Source organism: Fragaria vesca, linkage group LG1 (assembly GCF_000184155.1).
Source record: "Fragaria vesca subsp. vesca linkage group LG1, FraVesHawaii_1.0, whole genome shotgun sequence".
In the NCBI taxonomy this organism is placed as follows: domain Eukaryota; kingdom Viridiplantae; phylum Streptophyta; class Magnoliopsida; order Rosales; family Rosaceae; genus Fragaria; species Fragaria vesca.
Window position 1 is genome coordinate 14,037,419 of NC_020491.1, and position 22,030 is coordinate 14,059,448.

A 22,030-nucleotide genomic window follows, 5' to 3' on the forward strand; every position below is an offset into this window, starting at 1 on the left:
CATCATATCAGCTCAGGTCACCTTAACTTATATTTAAACTAAATAGCCTGAAGTAAAAAAAAAAAAAATAAATATATATATATATATATATAGACAGACACGAAACATGGTAAAGAAACATTCCTTGCAACCACTTCATAAGTAAATCACAAATCTACCATGTGCACAAAACTGCCATAAGTGTAAGGAGTGCCAGAACTATGAATGTGAATATAACAAACTACTAGAACCGAAAATGAAAGAACTACTAAGCATTCAATACATTTTTCCTTTCTCTTTAAAGGAAGGTCATATAAGGCAACACAGATATACATAAGCAAGATAATGAATCTTAAAAAGGCCTTACCAAGTGCATTATCTTTGATACCAAGATCCCTACTTAATTGAGATGCTTGTTTAGGCTTTTGAACAACACCAAGAAGGCTTTGAAGCTCTCTCACATCATACATTGAACTCAATCCATACGCATCAACAAGCCGCAAAAACCCCCAAATCTCTTGTGCATTCTCACTAGATACTGTCATCTTACTCTTCCAATCAGCCGCCAACTTAATTGCTTCGTTTCTCACCCATGCATTAATTTGTGGTGAAATTTTCTTCAATTGCTCTAACAAAACAATACAACCCCTCCTAAAAACTGTCAAATCAAGATGAGTCTCCTTGTTGTCCAGAGTCGAACTTGAAGGGTAAAATCCTTGCATTGCATCCAATACCAATTTTCCCGGGTCAGATGAGGCTTTAAGAATCACTGGAATTTCGGTAGCCAATGAATACATTCTCTTCAATGGCTCATACATCAACATCTTCAAGCCTCTACCATCCCACTCAATGTTTGAACAATCACTTACACATGAAGTTATAGTATGTCCAAATTTTGCCATCTTCAATTCAACCTCTTCAAGATGCCTCTCTTTCCTTTCAACTTCATGAGACAGTGACTCCAACTTCTTTTCACACTCTTGCACCAACTTGTGGAGTGAACTCAAATACATTTCCTTCTCCTGTATCGCTTTCTCACATGAAACAAGATTCTCTTCTTCCCTCCGAACCTCATCAATGCATTCCCTCACCCTCTCAACAACCAACCGAAACTCCTCAACTTGTTCCTCAACATCCTTCTCTTTTAACTCAAGCATCAAAACCCATCCATCCACCTCCCTCTTTCTCAATTCAACTTTACACCACAAATCCTCCATCGATTTCTTCAGCATACGAAACTCCCTCTCTCTCAACTCCATCTTCTCCCCCAAATCGCATTCCGTAACCGATTTCAGCTCCCTCTTCTTCACCTCAATCTCATCATCCAACTTCTCCACCTCCTCACACCTCTCCTTCATCCGATTTCGAATCGAAACATACTCCCTCTCCTTCTCCCTAACCAATCCCCCAACCTCCTCAAACCTCTTCTCCTTAACCCCAATCTCCTCTCTATACTCCTCAATCAAAACCCTAACCGACTCCAACTCACTCTCACCTTCTCCAAATCTCAACTCCTTCGCCTCCAGCTCCTTCTCCCGAACTCCGATCTCCACCAACCGGGTCCGGAGCCCCTCCCGGGTCGAATCAATCTCCTTCTCCAGCTCCTTCCACAATTTCCTCACCTTCCTCTGTTTCATCTCCGATTTTTTCAGCTCCGACGCGATCTCCTCCATTTTCAAAACCCTAACAGATCAAATTCGACCGAAATTAGCAAACCCTAGACCTTACAGAGCTCAAAACCGTACTCGATCGTAGTTTATTTCGAGAAAAAAAAAATCGAAAGCGAAAATTGAGAGAGAAGGAGGATGACGTCATACCTGAGTGTTGCTGAGAAATGGAGGAGTGAGTGAGTTTGTTTTGGTTTCAGCGGGTACTTTGAGATTTTTATGAGGTGATTCAAATGGTCTTCGGGTTTTTAAAACTGATGCGGACCGTTGGATTGAAAAGTATGTAAGAGTGACGGGTAGGATTGGGGGAAGAGCATTGCTCAAACAGAGGTAGGCAAAGTAGTGGATCATATTGCTAGGCTTCTCGAGGAAGCTATTAGGCTATTAGCCTCTAGACTCGACAGCTGTCCAACTTTTCCCGCCAAAACCCATTTAGAGTTTTACTTTTACTGGATTAAAACTTACCTCACTCTAGTTTTTTTTTTTTTCTATAGAGAATTTACCCTCCTTAGGTATTTACGTTTTGTTAGATGTCAAACTTAGAGAGTTAGAGAGTTAGACAACATTTCATTTAGATTTCAAAACTTAAGAGTTACGGATAATCTAGATATATATATATATATCAAACTTTATAGATTTAGTTTTTTTTTGTTGACAATAAAGAGTTAGATAGAGTTACGAGTAAAAGTACATCTGATTACAGCAGAGTCTACAGTTTTGACACAGTATGTAAAAAAACTTTAAATAATCCTAATACCAACATCCTAAAGATCAAATGTATACTTTAACACAAATAATCCTAACACAAAAACTTTAAATAATCCTAATACCAACATCCTAAAGATCAAATGTATACTTTAACACAAAGAGGTGATGAAACGATATCTTATCTCAAATTCTTCAATACCAAGATCTCTAAAAATCTTTAACGTTGTAACAAAAACATGCAAGAGTTAAAATCTAAATCTAAATTTTTTTTAGAGGGAAAAATCTAAAATATATAAATGTTGCATTTTAAGAATGAAAGTGGTAATTTAGAACAATAGAACACCTTAATTAATCTAAATCTAGGTAAGAGCGAGGAAAAACACCTTATTTAATCCTTGCAAAACAAAGATACCTTCCTTTTTTACAAAAAAAAAAAAAAAAAAGATACCTTCATTCTTTATTTATAAACGAAAAGGGTAATTTAGAAACTTGATAATTAAATTCCTTATTTAATAACCAAGGAAAACCGAAGCTTTTTCATTGGTTTCTAATTCCCAATCCCAATCCGAAGTTCATTAGGAAAAACCCAGACAAGGAGTTCCCCGAACCCATAAATAGCGCCTCCTTCACTTGTCTCTAATCCACTCGACCACTCCACTCTCTTCTTTCCCAAACCTCAGTTATCTCACCCTTTGAATCTTTCCCAAAACCTGAGAAACCATTAGGACATCTCCAACAAGAGTTTTCATACCCATACCTATACTCATAACCCATAAAAACTCATCTCCAACAATAAAAACCCATACCCAATTATGGGTTTCTACCAGACCCACGACCCAAAATGGGTCGAGTTGCAGGGAGGAAAGCCATTTGTGGGTGACGCGAGACCTAGAAGGCAACAGCTACCCGTGAAGAGTCTGCAGCCGCAGGTGCCACGCGCCAGTCGTCCCACTTGCAGCAGACGTGCGCAAAAAGACAAGAAAATGGGCGAAACGGAAAGACGCGCGAACGACGCGTTGAAGAGAGCTGGATTGGTGTGGGTGGTTTCACGTGAGCTCGCCAGTGGTCCTCCAACGGTCATAAAATACGCGGTCAAGATTTGCCTTTCATTCAAAATGAAAGGTCCACAAATTATATAAAATGATTAAAAATTAGATATGAGTATGAGTTTTGATATAATAGTTGGAGATTGAATATGGGTTTGAATAGTAATGGGTTTAGGTGACTCACAATATAGGTATGAGTATAGGTATAGAAAAGATTGATGGAGATGCCCTTACCAATGCAATAATCATGATCCATTTGGACTTCATCAAGCCAATTAACATATACATAAAAGAGATCAAGGGAACGTGCTCATATATAATCATCAAAAACCAAAGTCATACACTTATATAACATGAACAAAACCAAAACTTACTGTGTCGGCAATAGGGAATTTGAGAAAGTCGAAGAAGCCGTCACCATTTTCAATGTAAGTCAAGGTTTTACCAAGATACCACTCAGTTTGCATTCTGCAAGGTAGTTTAGCTTGAGAATTACAAGATATAGACCGGTAAAAACCTGTCAGGACAGAGAGACGGAGATTAGAATTACCCAGTTGCTTTCGTCACTTCAGGCATGTTACCACGAGTTGTCATTTGAAATGTTTTCGTGAACACTGAATAAGTACAAAGTTTCGGAAGATTTTATAGACCAACATATAAATCTTAAGTGTATGTCATTCGACCGGCCTCTGATGTTCCTTTCAGGTTTCATGCATGGAAATAGTGCTTGTTTGTTATCTTTCTTCTCATCAAAACTTATTGGTTTGAAGTTTGGAGGCCAAAATTACTCTATGCTAATCTAGTTGCAACCCTTTTGCATTCAACCCTTTCAAAAGAAACAAAAGCGTTCATCTTCAAATTCGTTATTTTCATTGAGACTTCTAGCGTGCTCGGAATATGGATTCTCTGTTCTAAACTTCTAACCACAAAAACACATACTTGATGATTGAATTTCTTTTTTCATTGATATGGTAAAAAAGAATGTTCATTTAACGACTTTAGTGAGACTCTGGAAAAAGTCCAACTTAAATTTAAATTAATTAACAGAAAACTAAGGAATTAGTTAGCCTGAAGACAAGAATATGAACACAAGCAATGTGGTCATACAAATGCATTTCAAGATTACTAGAAACTTGAGCATATATTAGACTAGGAAATGCCTCAATATAACAAGAAAAAATACATGTAATCCTACACCACAGTACTATCACTTCCATATTTTGTTGCTAAAAGAGAATAGTATTCCAGAAATACAGAGACAAAATGGAATGATATGCATACTGCAGAATAAGTAGGAACGGTATAGATAAGGAAAATTCTAGTGTGCATACGTAAATGTCATACATGGTAACCAATGTAATGATAGTTATGATCATTCATAAGCCTCAGGTATAAACATATCGTGTAGAAGAGAGAACATAGTAATGAATTGAAAATAGGAAATGGTCCTAGACTTCTAGTTTCACACGCAGGACACTAAAACTTGCACCAAAAAATACTATTAATAAGAATCAAATGGAGCAACAGAAGGCATAAGGAAGCAAAATAAAAACTAGCATGGAAGAACAATTCCAAATCAATCATAGGAACATCATGATCAGCCTCGTCTTCATAATCTCATCACCATAGTGAAATGGAGGCTTAGATAACCCCGGCCAATGCGCAGCAAATTTCACAGTAGATGTGTTCCTCAAAATCTCAAATGTTCAAAGAAAGAATAGTAGTAAGACCTTACGGACCCCATCATTGCCAAAGAGTTCATAACCACCCAGCTGTACGAGAATCAGAAGCAGTAAGGGGTAGTTCGGCTGTTCGACCAATTTGGACTGAAGCAACTTGATACTGTAGAAAACCCAAATGTGTGTTTAGCTTTTGGAATGAAAAAAGTTTGGGCTGTAAAGTACGAATAGAAATTAGAAATCATAGTGATGCAATGATGCCCGTTCCTATAGTATAAGATTCAACTTGTTATGGGCAATTGTGCTTGAACGGCTGAAATTGCTGAGGATAACCAAAACCAATAAGTAGTCAAGGAGAGGATCCTTATCCTATTGTAATTTGTATTAGATTTATTATTACATGCGAGCTGATTAGATTTCTGATTAATCCAACTCTTTGTATTCCAATCGCTTTTCTCGGTTACCAATTTCCTCCTCTCGTATTTGAAGCTCATTCAACTTCATCTCAAACTGGTCCTCGAGGTTCTTCCACACTTTTCTCATAGAGTCCATTGTGCTTGCTCCTCAAAACCCTAACTCTACAGACGTCAAATGGAGCCTTAAACATAAACCATTTCTTTGATTACACTTGCAGCATAGCAAAAATGCAGATCCTTGTTTTATCAATACTGAGCATGAGTACATGTAACAGTAAATTTGCGAACCTCACATCAATAACAACGGTAAAACTTCTTTTCGAAAGTTTTTCTAACAAACCATGGAAGTCTAGCTTGTTTTTCTTCTTACTAAGTCTAGCTTCCCACTTCACAGAAGCCAGAAAGTCTTATGGGAACTACCATTTTTCATCGATAGCGTTAGAACTTGGAAGTAATAACTTAAAGAGAATAAGGAGGCTTCATATATACATACCTTTGGGTTTGGAGTCTTTGGACTATCACTGTCTCTTGTTCTTCTTCCTCGACCTGACTTCAAGGTTGTCTCCACTGAAGCTTTGTTAATTGTTACAGCAGGTATTCGCCTTAGGGTGTTGATCAAGGCCGCAGGTTTAAAACTATGCATTGAATGGAGGAAGGTAAACCAAGTCCCAAGAAGCTATGTCTCTCCACTTGACACTTGGCCGCCTCCATCAATTCTTTCATTTTTCCCCATGTTCAATGCACTAGTCCACTATCAATAAGATTGATTCTGATCCATGAACGAAGATCAACCAAATGGGTTACATGAAAGGGTACGTACTTGATAGCTGATACCTTAGCCAAATGAGGTTTGGAATGTTAATCTGAACTTGATGAATATTGTTCGTACGCTATAGTATCCAAGGGGTAAGTGATAATATCCAGTGACCTAAGTCCTGAGATAAGTTCAAAAGAAATCATCAATGGAGCACCCAAAACATGCATGCAAGGGATGCTTTCTTCAACGCCGATCCTACATTGTTGATGGAACAAACCACTGTCAGCGAAAATTTGCCGGTGCATCTGGTCTGAGCTCGGGCTGCACTAAAGCTTCCTCCAATTACAGTATAAGTTTATAACTAATTGTTTCAGCAGGTACCAGCCTATCAATCTGTATTCAACACCCTCCGCTGAAGAGAATGTGAAACCTATGCAAATCCTTACAAAAAGAAAATAGGTAAAGTACTCTACTATTCTTCAACAAGAAACATGCTCCCCAATCTCTTTCAGCTTTATAACAGCCTATGCAAAAGCATTGTATTGATTCACAAATTAGACGATCATCTTAGTCCCCCAACATATATTGGTCGTTTCAAGCTTTTGACAAACATCTAATATCAGCAGTTCTCCATCTATGTTAAGGGTTTTATAACTTTCTCTAGCAAAATCAGTCGAAATAGCGGAGGCAAACAACTCACAGAAGCTGTACCTTCTATAGTCCTGTATCGTACAATGTCTGTTAACAATCAATGTAGTACATGTAAGAATAAAACTACTAGCACGTTCCCTGATGATGTCATCAATACAGCTGGGTCTTCAGAATTAGGATATACACTTTATTCAGAAGATTAATAAAATCTGCAACAATTTGGTCAATTTTGCCAATGCAAAAACTTGACCAAAGACAATAGATGCAGACATATCAAGAGTTTTGAGCGTGTACCAGTGAGAGGATGCATTAAAATCTGGAATGAATCCATGCATAACATTTAACACGTACACTATGGTTTTCGAGACATCTGAACTAATCCTCTATCCGAGTCATGGGGCTAGCAGTTGAAATGGCTGGCCGATTAATTTTTTTCTGCAACAGCGATGTATGCGAAAACTGGGGGAAAGAGTGCTGAAATCTTCTTTCCTCTGGTTTCTCTGCTCTTGTCTATTATATGACGGAAGACATAGGACCACCTCCCTATTCTCGTTTAGTTTTCCAAATCCTTTAGTTTTCATCATAATGTTGAGAGATGCCACCGAATGCAGATTTTCCTTTAGATTTTCAAGCTCCAATATGTCATTGTCAATGTGCACTAGTGAATACTCAGACTGTAAGTTGTAAGCTTTGACACATTGAGCCACAGCTCTTAGACTAGTTATTCGATCATCTACAGCATTTTCCTGGGAGCAAAACTATAGATGAGTACTTACACTGAGGATGCTCCTAGATTTATCAAACTAAGCAGTTAGTGTATACTAAAAGAAGAGCCAATGTTACCTTCTTACGAAGTGATTTCTTCTGACTGAAAGTTTCAGTCCACCACTTCTCTGCATCCTCCACATACTCATTTAAGAGTGGTACAGGGGGGAACTCATCGGTGAACTTGAAGGTGCATATAAATCCAACAGCCTCTATCAGTTGCTTTCGTTCAATGAGAATCCGGATAACATCTGTGAAGTGAAGAACAAGGCCATAGAATCATCAAACTGCTAGACAGAACTCTCAAAGGGGAACTCGAAAGTATCATCCGCCAAACTCAAAGAAATCATTATAACGAAATGCTGAAAAAGAAACTGAAACATAATCACAATCATGCAAGGGCAATACACATGTATGCAAGAACATATCAACTAAGCTTCTGAACACAGTTATAAAAAAACCATTCCCTCACCATATATAATGAATCGCAACTAACTGTCTAACTCAATAACTTAACTTCATTGTACATTACCTAACACCATATCTTAAGCTTAGATTTATAAACCATTCCAAAACCATTTGCTAATATTCAACTCATCCTAGAGGGGGCACAAAAGGAAGCCAAAGATTTCTCGATCCTCAGCACACAGGACACAATAATGGCAATCTAGGACACTCAATCTTTCAAAAAGCTAATGTTGACTTGTAAAGATTATCAAACATTTCCAAGCCATTTGCTAATACTCATCATCTCTTCCTACAATCAGATGAGACACAACATTATCATCCAGGAAAATCAATTTAACAACAATTATAGCTTCCTACATTGCATACAGAACTCATCACAACTCAATGTACATCACATACACAAACAACACGCTACGAAACTAAAAAAAAATTCTCGAAAAACTTACCCTGCATCTTATCAACACAATCAACTCCCTGACACAACTCCACAATCTCTGCACTCCGCGAAATCTCCCCAATAAGCTTCACAACCTCCCCTGCATTCAAACCACCCCGCATTTCGCAACCTCCTCCTCCTCCCTCATCATCACCACACCCACTAACCTTCACTCCAACCTCTCTCGCCTTCTCTTCAAACTCTCTCAGCCTCACCCTCATTTGGCCAGAAATCAACCCCAATTTCTCCTCCAAAACCTCCTGCAGCGCCTTCGAATGCCGCCTCTGCTCCTCCAGCGACTCCTGCATCCCATCCAAACCCCTCTCCCTCTCCTCCACCGACTTCTCCAGCATCACCAAATGCTCTTCTCTCTCCAACTCCCTCATCTCAAGCTCCCTCTCCCTCATCTCTAACATCTCCCACTTTTTTCGGACTGTTTCCGCTTCCGACTTCACCCTCAGCTCCCTGGACTGCAATTGCAGCTCCCTCTGGTCCAGAGCCTGCATTCGGGTCGGGAGCTGGTTCCGGGTCGAGTCGTAGCGGGCCTGGAGCTCCGTTAACTGCCGGGTCAAGTCGACCACGCTGTCCTGTAACTCCGCCGCGATCCTCTCCATTATCTTGTGTGGAAATCAAGACCCAGTACTGCGTTTAATCCAAATGAGTCGGAATTGGAGAAAAGGAGAACACTTTGGGAGTTTGGGGACTGAAGTTGAGGCTTCTGAAGCGTGCTTAGTACGATTCACACTACTATAGTGCGTCAGCTTAATTATAGGAAAGGTCATTATTGCCCCTACTTATCAGTTTTATTTACGGATACGTTTTCAGACGTTTCCAATTCTTGACCTACAAGATACCGGGTACGCGTTGATAGGGCAGGCAACGGCCGGAAACACGTGGATACTGCCGGAAACGTATATGCAAATAAACCGGATACGTGGGTAATACTGACTTTTTGTTCCTAGCGCAACGACTTGGTTCTTTGGAAAGCTCTATTCTACTCTGCAAGTTTGAAGGTTATGTGGCAGAAAGAAATGAATGAATGAAGCTCTGCGTTTGTACATAAATATTGCTGAAAATTTTTGAGGGGTTTCAGAGTGCCCATGAATTTTTAAATGCTATGATGGGGGGTGTTTGTTTTGATCGGTTTGGATAATAGATGGTTGAGATTTGTGGAAAGGTTTACTATACAGAGGTGGAAGAGAGAGCTTTTTATAGCTGGTCGAGGTTATCATGTAAATGGAAAGATGTCGATCCATGTGAATGAGAAGGGTGGTGACCTTTGACAACACAGCCTCTGTTATCAAATTGTTCATGGTCAGAAACATGTGTATGCTATCAGAACCATTTCAAGCTTGTATCATTCTTCCCTAGGTAACTGAACACTAGTCTCAAGCTTCTGAAACATTTTAGCTACTCCATCCATGTCAAGGCTAGGATTTCTCAAGAACATAATTAGTTAAGGACTTTGTTGATACTTCTCCTAAATATATGGAAGTGATGCAATTCAAAAAAGTCATGTCATCAAAGACAAACTAAGCCGGTTACCTACCTAAACTTGTGGCCTCCTATATGGATCATTCGAGGATGACTACAGAATGGTGATGATCAGCGCTGTGCACTGGGAGTGGATTTCTGGAATTTGATAGATATTGGCCTTTCAAACTTAGCATCAAGCCACCTTCAGAATTAGCACCATTTGCATGGTCATTGGCCGCCATACCAAACTGCCCACGGAGTCCATACTTTACATACGACCCAGATGACGAACTTGACTCTGAATATCTTGACGTGGAAATCGGCAATGCATAGGGTACAGCAGTGGATATAGCTGTCTGATGATTACTTTGTTCAAGCTGTCGTTGTGGTTGAAAAAAGGGAGCAGATGTGCTGGTGCTTGGCCTCTTCCTTTTTCTCTGATCTTGTTGATCAACTGTGGAGGCCAGAGATGGTGCCAAACTTCTGCAATGCTCCTTCAGTCTTCCCAGCTGAACTATTTGTACTTCAATGTCTGCAAATGGATATTCGGTCAGAAGATTATATTTTTTAATGCATTGATGGACAGCTCTTAGATCACCTATTAGACCATCTACAACCTTCTCCTGCAAGGAAAAGTAGGTCTTAGTATTGTATATACACATTGATGATGGTCCTAATTATGAAAAGTGTCCGAGGAAGAGCTTGTACCGTTTCACCAAATGACAATTTATTCCTGCAAATTTCACTAGCAAAGTTTTTTGCCTCATGCACATGATCTTTTAATAGTTGTACGGCAGGGAACTTGCCGGTTAACTTGAAGATGCAAATGCATCTAACAGCATCAATTAGTTGCTTCCTCTCAATAAGACTCTGAATAAAACCTGCAACAAATAAAACAGAATTGTATCATCCATCAAATGATTTTCACAAGCAAAAGCATATTTAGAGGGAACAGAGAAATTAGAAGAGAATCATGACCATTCAAGGAAAAGTCAGAATGCAGTGATCCAAGAACGTTATTTCACAAAACTTTCAACATTGGACAGGACAATTGTTCCAAAGAAACAGATATCAAACCATTAAACAGTATATATGTGCTAAAGTTTACTAAACTTCTGAACCACAGTTAAAAAAAGGCCACCATATAATAATTGCCAACAAACTCAGTCTGTAAACTTTGTCCTAGCCAACTTCATTCTATATATTCTCATTACATGAACTCTATCATAGGTTTGTCAACACATTTTACACATTCAAGCCATTTGCTAATATTCTAGCCGATTGGCTCCTCAACGCAGTATAAAACCAACCGTAAGATAACTACCATCGTGGCACAATGAACAAAACAATGGTATCTAGACACTCATATAGTTACAGATACCTATTGGCTTTATACTGTAACTTGCAGAACTAAATATTGTACCAAAAACTAAATAAGAGTAATGGTAGTGCAAAAGATAGAGCACACTAGAAAGCCAAATTTCAAGAAAATTACCAGGAATCTTATCTGCAAAACCAACAGCTTGACATAGTTCTAGAGCCTGTCTGTGCCGGAAAATCACCCCAAGAAGATTGACAATGTCACCTCCATTTATGGTAGAGAGCAATTCATATGTAGCTATAAACTGCAAAAATAGTAAAATCTCCAACGAGTTGCCAGAATCGGCTTTCATTCTAGCTTTCCACTGCACTGCCAGCTTTTTTGCATCTTCTTTCACACAAGATCCAATGTGCTTTGACACTCTCATCAGTGTCTCCAATAGGTAAATGTAACCCTTCATGACATTTACTTCTGAACAAAAACCTCCTTCTCTCCAAAACTGACCAAAAGAGCTCTGCATCATTTCCAACACAATTTGTGCTGGGTCTGATGACACTTGAAGAGTGGCTAGCATTTTTTCCTGTACTGAATTATTCTCACTCAAACGCTCAACTATAAACCCCTGGAAATAGTTTTCTTCTCTGGTTGTATGTAGTTGAAGATTTGGAGATGAAGAGGGAGCTGCACATTTGGCCACTGAACATTCCGGTTCCTCAATTCTAAATGGGAAAGAAATTGTGCTGCATGCTGCACAAATACAGTAAGAAAGAGTAGAAAGGAGAGTTAGTAAATAATTTTGAGTTTAACATTACGTAATATAGCATTATGTGTGACTGGTGCTTTGATCAAATGGCAAGTGTTGGATTGAGAGGAGCAATGCTATCAGGTTCAATTTTTTCCTTGCAAACTAGAGATAAATAAGAAAATGCCTTTGCATATGTGAAACATCTGCTGGTAAATATGTGCAAATGGGAATAGAAACACTCTCAAAGACCAATGTAATAGATTATGCAAGATTTCCCATAACAACTCTGTGATGAAGTTGTACCAAAGGATGAGCATATGTGGCACCAAGACATGCACTACAAGATACTGACAGCCTTCAACTAGAATGTAAACATTATAGGGACGAAGGATACTCTATGATGTTCAGGCCAGAAAAAGGAGAAAGTATACTTGGTCAAATAGTTGGTAACGATATGAAATGCCAATTTTGATGAATTTAACAAAAACTAATAGGTTGGTTGTTTCAACATTTTCAACTCCTTCAAGTTAATGACTGCTCTCAGTTGCTTTACAATGAAATAGAAGTAACTGATTAAGGACATGCCCTAGGGAGAAAATAACCATCCTATGCAACAGCAATAAGATAACCATGACCTATGAATAAGTTTTATCCACTAAAGAGAAACTCCACAAAGCAGGACATCACTATTCAGAAACTTCTCGTATATATAGGAGTCTGTTTATTGACTAAACAAGGGCAGTGAATTAGTGATTCTAGCGAGTGATAAATAATTTTTTTAACTAGAGTAAAAAATCAGAATTGCAGAGCATATAAACAAGAAAGAGCTTACCATATGCCTTATCTGAGACATCAAGGGCCTGGAATAAATCAGTTGCTTGTCCAGGCTGAGCAACTATAGAAAGAAGACTGTGAAGCTCCTTAGCATCATACATGGAGGTCAATCCATACGTAGTAACAAGCCGTAAGAACCCCAAGACCTCCAACCTGCTCTCAGTAGTCATTGTCAGCTTAGCTTTCCACTCAGCTGCTAACTTCATTGCCTTTTCCCTGACCTGAGCATTAATTCGAGGCGAGAATCTCTGTAACTCCTGTAGCCATACAATACAACTCCTTCTAATAACTCTTAAATTCGAATCTAGCTCCCTGTTGTCCACAGTTGAATTTGTAGGGTAAAATCCCTGCATTGCATCCAAAACCAATCCTGCTGGGTCTGTTGAGGCTTGAAGAATAACCGACATTTCTCTACTCATTAAATCAGTTCTCTTCAAATGCTCACTCACTATCAACTGCAAGCCTCTAGCATTACTTGCTGTTGAAGATAGGGCAACAATGTTTGCAGGGTCATGTAACAATGGTTGAACTTTCACTGAAGGATGAATAACACTAACTTTCTCCTTTGACATCATTTTTTCCCCAAAAGCTTTTGTAACAGAATCCAATTGTTTTTGTTTCAATTCAAGCTCTTTCTCCTTTTCTTCAAGCCTCCTCTCTTTCATCTCAAGCTCATGAACATGCTCTTGTACCGATTTCTCAAGCAACTCAAAATGCTTCACATTCTCCTGTCTCAATTCCTCGAGTGAACGAAAATCCCTCTCCAATTTCAACTGAGCCTCATTCACACACTCATTGACCCTCTTCCCAATCAAATCAATCTCCTCAACTCTCAACTCAAATTCCCTCTCCCTCTTCTCAACCTTCTCCACCCACCCTTCAAACCCCTTCTTCTTCACCTCAAGACCACCACACCACTCCTCCATTGCCTTCTTATGCACTTCAAACTCCTCCACCTTCATCTCCATCTCCTTAATAACTCTCTCTTTCACCCTAATCCTCTCCGAATACGCCACCATCGACCTCTGAATCGCCTCCATTTCCTCCCACTTCACACTCAACTCCTTATTACACTTCTCAATCGTCCTCTCCGCAGACTTAACCTCCTCATTTCTCAACACACACTCCCTCTTCCTCCTCTTCACATCACAACAGCACTCATCCAACACTCGTCTCACCCTTTTCACTTCCTTCTCCTTAACCACAACCTCCCTAGCCCTCTCCTCGATCCCTCTCTCCACAAACCTCAGCTCCTCGCTCCGCTCCCTCAAACTCCTCTCCTTTTCTCTCACCAACCTCTCAACCTCCTCAAACCGCCTCTCCTTCACACAAAGCTCTTCAGAGTTTTCCGCAATCAGGATTTCGATAGACCGCAAGTTATTCTTACCGCGCTCCACCTCCCTCACCGTCTTGGCCTTGTCCTCCTCCAAAGACTCCAGCTTTCTGACCTGGTCGGCGATTTGGGCCTCGCGGGCCTGGAGCTCGTTGAACCGGGTCTGGATTTTGGCCCGGGTTTCGGCCAGGTGGTCCTCGACGTCCTTCCACTGGAGACCTAGGGCCATAAAGGAGGAAGCTTGGGCGTTTAAGCTCTCGTAAGCTCTCTTCAGATTGCTCTGCTTCGTCTCTGCAAGCTCTAAATCTGAGGCTATGCTGTTCTCCATTGGGAGAGAGAGAAGAAGAAACCCTAGATTTGGAGAATGGGGGAGAATGGGGGTGAAAGGTTTGAGCTTTAGAGAGTGAGTGGGGGGAGTCAGTAGTAGAGTGATCACAAGAATTTAAACACCATTTTCAGAGCCACGGTCTGTCTTTTCGTACGAAGCTGAGAAATGAGTGTGAGTTGGGGACCACGCCACGTGCCCATCATTTCAATTTTCTTTTTCCCCTATTTCTATTTTTGTTTCAAGTAATTATTCTCAGATCCCAAAACACCACGTGATAATATAATGGTTATAACCAACAACAAAGCTTGAATTATGTGAGGACTAATAAGGGGTGAAAAATAAAAAATAAATTAGATTTAAAAGACCAATCAGAATAAATACATTTTAATCTAGACCAATAGCATTAAGGGGGATTACATATGATTTCATGGAGAGGGGAATGGTACGAGAGGACTTTTTCATCTGAGATTAGTCGATGTTTCACTACCAATTGGTTTTGTCGTAGATTCTACGACAATTTGAGAAGTAGACACATTAGACAAGTGTCAGGAGTGAATGCGTGTTACTATAGTTTATACATTCATGTTGACGATTTATGTATAGAAAGTTTGGTGCATAGATGACTCAAATGTGTATGCAATGGGCATAAATTCAGGGCGTAGTTCATGTGTTGACCCTTGGTAATACAGAAAAATTTATGTAGGAGATGTGTGGTTGATTCATGAGTGAGCATTGGTCAAGTGACTCTAGATGTAGATGTTTTTAATCAATGATTAGTAATAGATGAAGCTTGTAACATGATCAACAAGACAAATAAGGATCTTCAAGATGTAGAAGCAAAATGATTGTGTTCAAATATGTGTATGGCTCTAAGATAGAGTGATTTTCTAAGATGAGAGAGAGAAAAACCCTAGGTTAATATCATGTTGCATACAAAGGTTTGTGTTAGATATAAATTTAAGTGGGATGTGGAATCTTCTACTTGTGTAAGTCTCTCGTTAGGATGTAGGCAAGAATTTTGGCCAAGCTTCGTTAATCCATTTAGCTTGGTTATTTCTTCTTCCATCTCTACTGCTGGTACTTGGGCAGTCTTTTTATATATAGTGATTAGCACCCTAGGATCTAATTGGTCTTTACTGGTACTTTACTACTTAAGCAAAGTAGATGGATGAACTTGAAGATAGAAACACAACACAACAATTTTATAGTGGTTCAGCAAAAACCTTGACCTACGTCCACTTTGTGATCTCTCTTAAGAGATTCACTAGCACTATAGAGAATAACAACTTGATTACAAGTACTTAATAAAATCCATGTGCTAATCCCCAACTCCCTTGCTAAATCTCTCTATCACCCTTTGCTCTCGATTTTCTTTGCTCTCTATTTTACCCTTAGAAAACCCCTGCAACTCCTATTTAAAGTGAATAGGCGCTGCTGCTACAATAAGGTTTAGGACTCCTAAACCTAGTAGATTCTTGAAAGATTACTTTTCTGAAACTTATAAAACAATAAAGTTCAGGACTCCTAAACCTAGTAGATTCTTGAAAGATTACTTTTCTAGAACTTATAAAAATCTTCTTTCCTTCCTGGACTCAAATTTGCCTACTGAATTCTAACTCTCCAGATTGTATCAACAAGCCAAAACACAACATTTTTAAACAGTGAGATTAAAATTTGACTTGTATAATGTTGAAGTTATAAACTCTTTCTCCATATTAACAGAAAAATATGAATGTAGGCAAAAGATCTTCTAAACCAACCACCATTGATACCTTTTATATTTCGGGGCGTCATTAACTTATAGTTGTACAGAACTCACTCTTCTCCTAGAATAAACATCAAGCCTTTCAACACACTAGAACCACTCCTCCATCTATTTCACAGGTATCTTCCTCCATAGGGGGGGTTCTCCTAAACTGGTCAGCAAACTACGCTACCTACTCCCTGTGAACTGCTTCATATTAGGGTGAGGAAATTGGAATGGTACACTGTAATTAGCACTATGCATTTGGACTGGGGTTGGAGCCAGGGCAGGAGCTGGGGCTGGGGCTGGGGCTTGGTATCCAGGATTCATCATACATGGGCGCTTAATAGTTGGCATGAACGGGCCTCCATAACTCGTGGCAAATGGGTGGCCATTGACAGGCATAACAAACTGCCCGGGAATTCCAAAATTAGTTTGCAGCAGAGGTATCGAATGTGACTGTGGATAGCTTGGGATACAAGTAGGCGATGGATAGGGTGGCGGTCTAGCAACTGATATGGCTGTCAGCTGAGCATTATATTCAGGCTGTTGTTGTGGTTGAAACATGGGTGTAGGAGTGGTAGGACAACTCCGCTTCTTCCCTATACTCTGCTCTTGTAGTTCAACCTGGGGGGTAATAGATTGTGCCGAGAGTCTCCAATTCTCCTTAAGTTTTTTCAGCTCGTCTATTTGTACTTCAATAAGTGCAGATTGGAATTCAGATTCAAGATTGTATTTGCTGATGCATTGGATCACTGCTCTTAGATCAGCTATTTGGCAATCTACAACCTTTTCCTGTGAGAAAAGCAAGCCTTAGAAGATGTATAAATATTTCAATTGAGGATGTTCCTTGATATAAGTATTTAAAAAGCAGTTATTAAACTGTGTAAAGAAGAGTTAAAGCCTAAAGTACCTTTTCATCAAGTGATATCTTTGTCCTGCAATTTTCACTCAAACGATTCCATGAATCCTCCACATATTGATGTAATAGTGGTGCTGGGGGGAATTTATCAGTTAATTTGAAGGTGCAAATTAATTTAACAGCCTCAACTAGTTGTTTGCTTTGAACAAGCTCGAGAATAAAATCTGTAATGTGTCGAACAAAGTCCTTCAGTTCACAAGATGCTTAATAAAAGTTTCAAAAGGAGAACAGCATAGTAACATCATAGATACCAACAGGAAATGACACCAATAAAAAAAAAGAATGTTTAGGATGGAAAGAAGAAAACGAGAAAAATATGGAAGAAAAATAATAGATACCAATCATGAAAGAACATTAGTTCACTAAGTTTTCATCCAAAGAGTATCTTACCAGGGAAGTGAGGGAACATATCTGCAAAACCAAGTGTCTGACATAGTTCTAGAGCATGTGTATGCTGAGAAATCATCGCAAGAAGCTTTGCAATCTCATCTGTAGTGAGTGTTGAAAGTAATTCATATGTAGCTATAAACAGCAAAAAGCCCAAAATCTCCAAGGAGTTTTCAGCATCAGCTCTCAGTCTTGTTTTCCATTGGACAGTTAACTCCGTTGCATTCTCTTTCAACTGAGGTCCAACATGCGGTTGGACTCTTCTTATAGTCTCTAATAGGGAAATGAAGCTCTTCATGGCATTTGCTTCAAAACCAGCATCTCCTTTCGTCCAGTATCCAACAAAGGATACTTGCATCAAATCCAACAAAAGTTTTGCTGGGTCTGAATTTGGTGAACTTTCAAGAGCAACAAAAATTTTGTTCTGTATTGAATGTTTCCAAACCATTTGCTCAGTTAGGAACCCTGGAGATTTCCTTGCATGTACGGTGGCACTTGGTTGAAAATTTGGAGAAGTTACTGTTTTGGCCAGTGAAGATTCTTGTTCCTCATCTTTGACAGAAGGAGGATTGATACTGATTTCTATGCATATACAATAAGAACGGAGAAAAAGAAACAGTTAGTTAAGTGATAGAATAAGTTTGAACTTGACATACCAGAAGATAGTTTGTCGTTGCATTGACTCAAGTTGTAAGCTGTGTGGTGGATGGGCATAACTAGTAAGTTTAAACCTCACTAAAATATAGGGAAGGATAAACTAATTAAGGAATACAAAATTTGATATTTTCGTATGTTAAACATCAGAAGGTATAACATACAGATTGGAGGTAGAAACAGCCTAAAGACAAGTTTGTATATGCATATATTGGAATGACTAATCTAGGATAAAAGGTTATCAAAAGAAAAGCAGATGTGGCAACTGCCATGTCTAGTGAAATTCAAATGAGATCAATGAGAAGATATGCAACAACAAATGCAAAAGCTTTAAAACAACATCATTATAAGATTGGGGCAAATGAAACTGATCCAATTATCAAAAAGGAAAAAGAGTTCACATTCCTCAAAAAATATGATTTGTAGAAAATAATGGCAATGTCCTGAACTACAGTTGATTAACTAATGGTTGGCTTTCCTATTTGTCTTTTCGAAAGGAAGGTTGATATATGAGATGCTCCAAAGGGCAGCAAGGCTTATATAGCAGATGCGCATAATGCTAACCTAAACACATGCATAGATATACAAAAGTTTATGTAGTTTCCCTCTCTTTAAAAAGAAGCTCCTCCTTCAAGAAAATAACTCCTAATAGCACACCATTTAGAGTATGTTTCGTCAATGTCGTAAAATTTAGAAACGTGTATATGGCTTGACTTAAACAAGGTAAACATATGATAAATATTACAGGTGACTCTCCAAATGCTAACAATTTTAACTGGAAATTCAAACTTGGACAGCCACTCTAGAGTATCAAAGTAATGAATATTGAGAAAAAAGGAAAAATCAGAAAGATGTAAGAAATTTATATATGAACATGGAAGAAAAGTAAGAAAGTTTTACCATTTGCCTCATCAGAGATACCAAGGGGCTGGCTCTCAGTTGCTTGTTTGGGCTGAGCAATTAAAGCTAAAAGACTTTGAAGTTCCTTTGCATCATATAGAGATGTCAACTCATAAGTAGTAACAAGCTGCAAAAACCCCAAAATCTCCAACCTATTCTCAGTGGCCAAATTACACTTCCATTCAGTAGCCAACTTCTTGGCTTCTTCTTTAACTGGAGGACTGATTGGTGCTGATATTCTCTTTAGCTCCTCCAGTAAAACAATACAACTCCTTCTAGTAATTTCTAAATCAAAATCAGTGTCCCTGCTGTTCATATTTGTATTTGAGCAATGAAATCCTTGCATTGCATCCAACACTAGTTTAGCCGGGTCTGATGAACCTTGCAGGACAGCTGACATTTTGGTACCCGTTAAATCTATTATCTTCAGCTGCTCATTCATAAATAACTGCAAGCCTCTACCATCCCAAGTTACTTCAGATTCAGAATGGAGGACATTAGGCTCCTCTTTCGATTTCTGACCCTCTGTGTATTCTTTAGTAGATTTTTCACATTCTTGTTTATCCAATTTAAGGTCTTTTGCTTGATTCCGAAGTTTCCACTCTCTCATTTGTAGCTTATTGGAGAGTGAATCCAAATGCTTTCTGCCTTCTTCTATCAATTTCTTCTGCTCATCAAGATCCTTTTCTTTCATCTGAACCTCACTAAGACTCTTCAAGACCCTCTTTTCAATCATACTAAGTTCCTTCCATTTCGATTTAACTTGCTTCTCCTTCAATGCAAGCCCCACTGCCCATCCCTCTAGCTCACTTTCTTTTGCCTCAAGCCTACATTTCCATTCATCTATCGATTTCTTACCCTCCACTCTCTCATCCATCTCCCTAACAATCTTCTCCTTCTCATCCAACACCTTTGCACATTCTTCTATCGATTTCTTCGCCAAACTTAGTTTCTTCTCTTTCACCCTCATTTCCTTCTCACACTCCTCAACCCCACTCCTCACCACCCTAAATTTCTCTTCTTCCAAACCCAACTCCTTCCTCTTCTCCTCAATCTCCCCCAAAACCACACCCAACTCCCTCTTTTTCGCCTCGATTTCCTCACAACACTTCTCCAACACCCTCTCCACCATCTCCACCTCCCTCTCCTCAAATTTCACCTTCTTCTTCACCACACCCAACTTCTTCTTCACCACACCCAACTCCCTCTCCTTCTCTTTCACCAATCTCTCTTTCTCCTCAACCTCATGACCCTTTTTCTCAATCAACAACTCAACACAACCCAAATGCTTCTTACCTTGATCAATCAACTCCTCCACCTTCTCCAACTCTTTCACCTTCTCAGCCTCCCGGGTCTTCAGCTCCTCGAACCGGGTCTGGATTTCGGCCCGGGTCGACTCAAAATGGTCCTCTAAATCCTTCCACTGTAGAGAAAGCATCAAAGCAGACGAAGCTTGAGACTGCAACGTCTCCAGTGCTTTGCCAAGGCTCCTCTGCTTCGATTCTGACTCCTGCAAATCGGAGGCTATCTTCTCCATTTTGTGGGTTCTGAGTAAAACCCAAATGACAGTCACAAAGATGAAGGGGTTTATATATACAATGTACCCAAGATAAATATGTATCTATATATTTAGAGATATAGAAAGGGCTAGACTAAACCAAAACTGCCATTCTGGTATTTCTGATTATTATGAGATATAAATTTAAATTATAAGTCTAAATCTTTCAAATTTTGACCATTTTTGACTGAATTGTGTTCTGGTGAGAACGATATTATGCAATTTTCTTATTCTGAGTCCCCTGGTGATAAGGATTCTGGTCTTGAATTGTTGATAATCTGTGTTTTCTTTTTTCTGCTGTCTCGTGTAGGCATGGCCAAGTGTCTTTCATGTTCATACTCCCAACATTCTACATGGCAATAGCTGGCTGTTGCCAAGTGGAAACCGCCAGCTGTTATTTTTGTTTTCGAAAGTTTGGTGAGCAATGCTCTTCTTCTGATAAGGCCTAAGGGTGCTAAATTAATCAATAAAAAAAAAAAAAGTTTTAGTATAACCACCATACAATTGACCATCTCATCACACCAAGACAAGGTATTAATTAGCATGAGTGTATAACCACCACACAATTGACCATCTCATCACACTGACAAAGTATTTTCTCAATTTTAGTCAAGAATGTTATCCATTTATCCTCCTAATCAGGAAAATAAATTATTTGTAAAAGACAATACATCATACCGACAATAATGTAAAATGACAACTTTATTCTTTTACTCCCAACTTAGATTTTTCTCGAGTTTGGTCAGTGGTGTTCTTCTCTTAATCCCGAATTTAATGATTTGTATAAGAAAATGCATTACTATAACAAGCATATAATTAACCATCTTGACTTATTTATATTTACGCACATGTTTTGTATGATATGTGATTTATTTTGTTATCACTCTTAATTAAATTGATGTCATTTCTTGTGTTTCGATGGGTACGTTACAAAGTCTTCCAATGTTGTCAGGTGCCACGTTTAATAATACTTCGACCAAGTGACATATTTCGAAGAGTCTTTGTAATGGTTTCATCAACATAACAAGAAACATGACAACATTTTAATAAAGTCATAACGTATTCACTGAATAATATAGTATAATAAACAATTTTAGTTTTTTAGTTTTTTTTCAATACACATCTTTCTTTTGAGTGATCAATTTTATACCGGACTTAATTTGACTGAAATGTTAATATTAAGTCAGCTAAATGGACTTAGATTGATGACCTCTTTGTTTTAGACACTTTGTCACATATCATGTTTCACTACACTA

At 38.8% G+C, this 22,030-nt stretch overlaps 4 protein-coding genes across 4 annotated transcripts in view; all 4 read right to left on the reverse strand.

The window, feature by feature from the left end:
- The window catches only part of LOC101305108, a 3,862-nt gene extending 3,186 nt beyond the window's left edge, over nt 1-676 (reverse strand). The window contains exon 1 of the mRNA XM_004288180.1: nt 347-676. Coding sequence (XP_004288228.1) covers nt 347-524 — 178 coding nt within the window. The 5' untranslated portion in view covers nt 525-676. The remainder of the gene's footprint in view (nt 1-346) is intronic.
- Nucleotides 677-6,950: 6,274 nt separating this feature from the next.
- On the reverse strand, nt 6,951-9,218 carry LOC101305405. Its single transcript, XM_004288181.1, has 3 exons — nt 8,583-9,218; nt 7,747-7,919; nt 6,951-7,649 (listed from the first exon to the last, which is right to left on the reverse strand). Exons 1-3 carry the CDS (start codon nt 9,184-9,186, stop codon nt 7,296-7,298), a joined length of 1,131 nt encoding a protein of 376 aa, XP_004288229.1. The 5' UTR covers nt 9,187-9,218; the 3' UTR covers nt 6,951-7,295.
- Nucleotides 9,219-10,049: 831 nt separating this feature from the next.
- Nucleotides 10,050-14,609, reverse strand: LOC101310557. The gene is made up of 4 exons (XM_004289283.1): nt 12,947-14,609; nt 11,544-12,116; nt 10,757-10,929; nt 10,050-10,671 (listed from the first exon to the last, which is right to left on the reverse strand). Exons 1-4 carry the CDS (start codon nt 14,607-14,609, stop codon nt 10,147-10,149), a joined length of 2,934 nt encoding a protein of 977 aa, XP_004289331.1. The 3' UTR covers nt 10,050-10,146.
- Nucleotides 14,610-16,542: 1,933 nt separating this feature from the next.
- LOC101310840 lies at nt 16,543-20,753 on the reverse strand. The gene is made up of 5 exons (XM_004289284.1): nt 20,439-20,753; nt 19,217-20,381; nt 17,666-18,244; nt 17,267-17,439; nt 16,543-17,148 (listed from the first exon to the last, which is right to left on the reverse strand). Exons 1-5 carry the CDS (start codon nt 20,751-20,753, stop codon nt 16,543-16,545), a joined length of 2,838 nt encoding a protein of 945 aa, XP_004289332.1.
- Nucleotides 20,754-22,030: the final 1,277 nt, after the last annotated feature.

What these genes read in the sequence shown, in the direction of transcription:
- LOC101310557 (XM_004289283.1), bottom strand. Translation starts at nt 14,609, where the DNA reads ATGGAGAACAGCATAGCCTCAGATTTAGAGCTTGCAGAGACGAAGCAG. An exon ending in TGTCTCAGATAAGGCATATG is followed by an intron (nt 12,117 to 12,946) that starts GTAAGCTCTTTC and finishes GTATTTGTGCAG; the next exon opens with CATGCAGCACAATTTCTTTC. An exon ending in TTTTGCAGATAAGATTCCTG is followed by an intron (nt 10,930 to 11,543) that starts GTAATTTTCTTG and finishes TATTTGTTGCAG; the next exon opens with GTTTTATTCAGAGTCTTATT.
- LOC101310840 (XM_004289284.1), bottom strand. Translation starts at nt 20,753, where the DNA reads ATGGAGAAGATAGCCTCCGATTTGCAGGAGTCAGAATCGAAGCAGAGG. An exon ending in TATGTTCCCTCACTTCCCTG is followed by an intron (nt 17,440 to 17,665) that starts GTAAGATACTCT and finishes GACACATTACAG; the next exon opens with ATTTTATTCTCGAGCTTGTT. An exon ending in AGATATCACTTGATGAAAAG is followed by an intron (nt 17,149 to 17,266) that starts GTACTTTAGGCT and finishes CTTTTCTCACAG; the next exon opens with GAAAAGGTTGTAGATTGCCA.
- LOC101305405 (XM_004288181.1), bottom strand. Translation starts at nt 9,186, where the DNA reads ATGGAGAGGATCGCGGCGGAGTTACAGGACAGCGTGGTCGACTTGACC. An exon ending in TTGTGTTGATAAGATGCAGG is followed by an intron (nt 7,920 to 8,582) that starts GTAAGTTTTTCG and finishes TTCACTTCACAG; the next exon opens with ATGTTATCCGGATTCTCATT. An exon ending in AGAAATCACTTCGTAAGAAG is followed by an intron (nt 7,650 to 7,746) that starts GTAACATTGGCT and finishes TTTTGCTCCCAG; the next exon opens with GAAAATGCTGTAGATGATCG.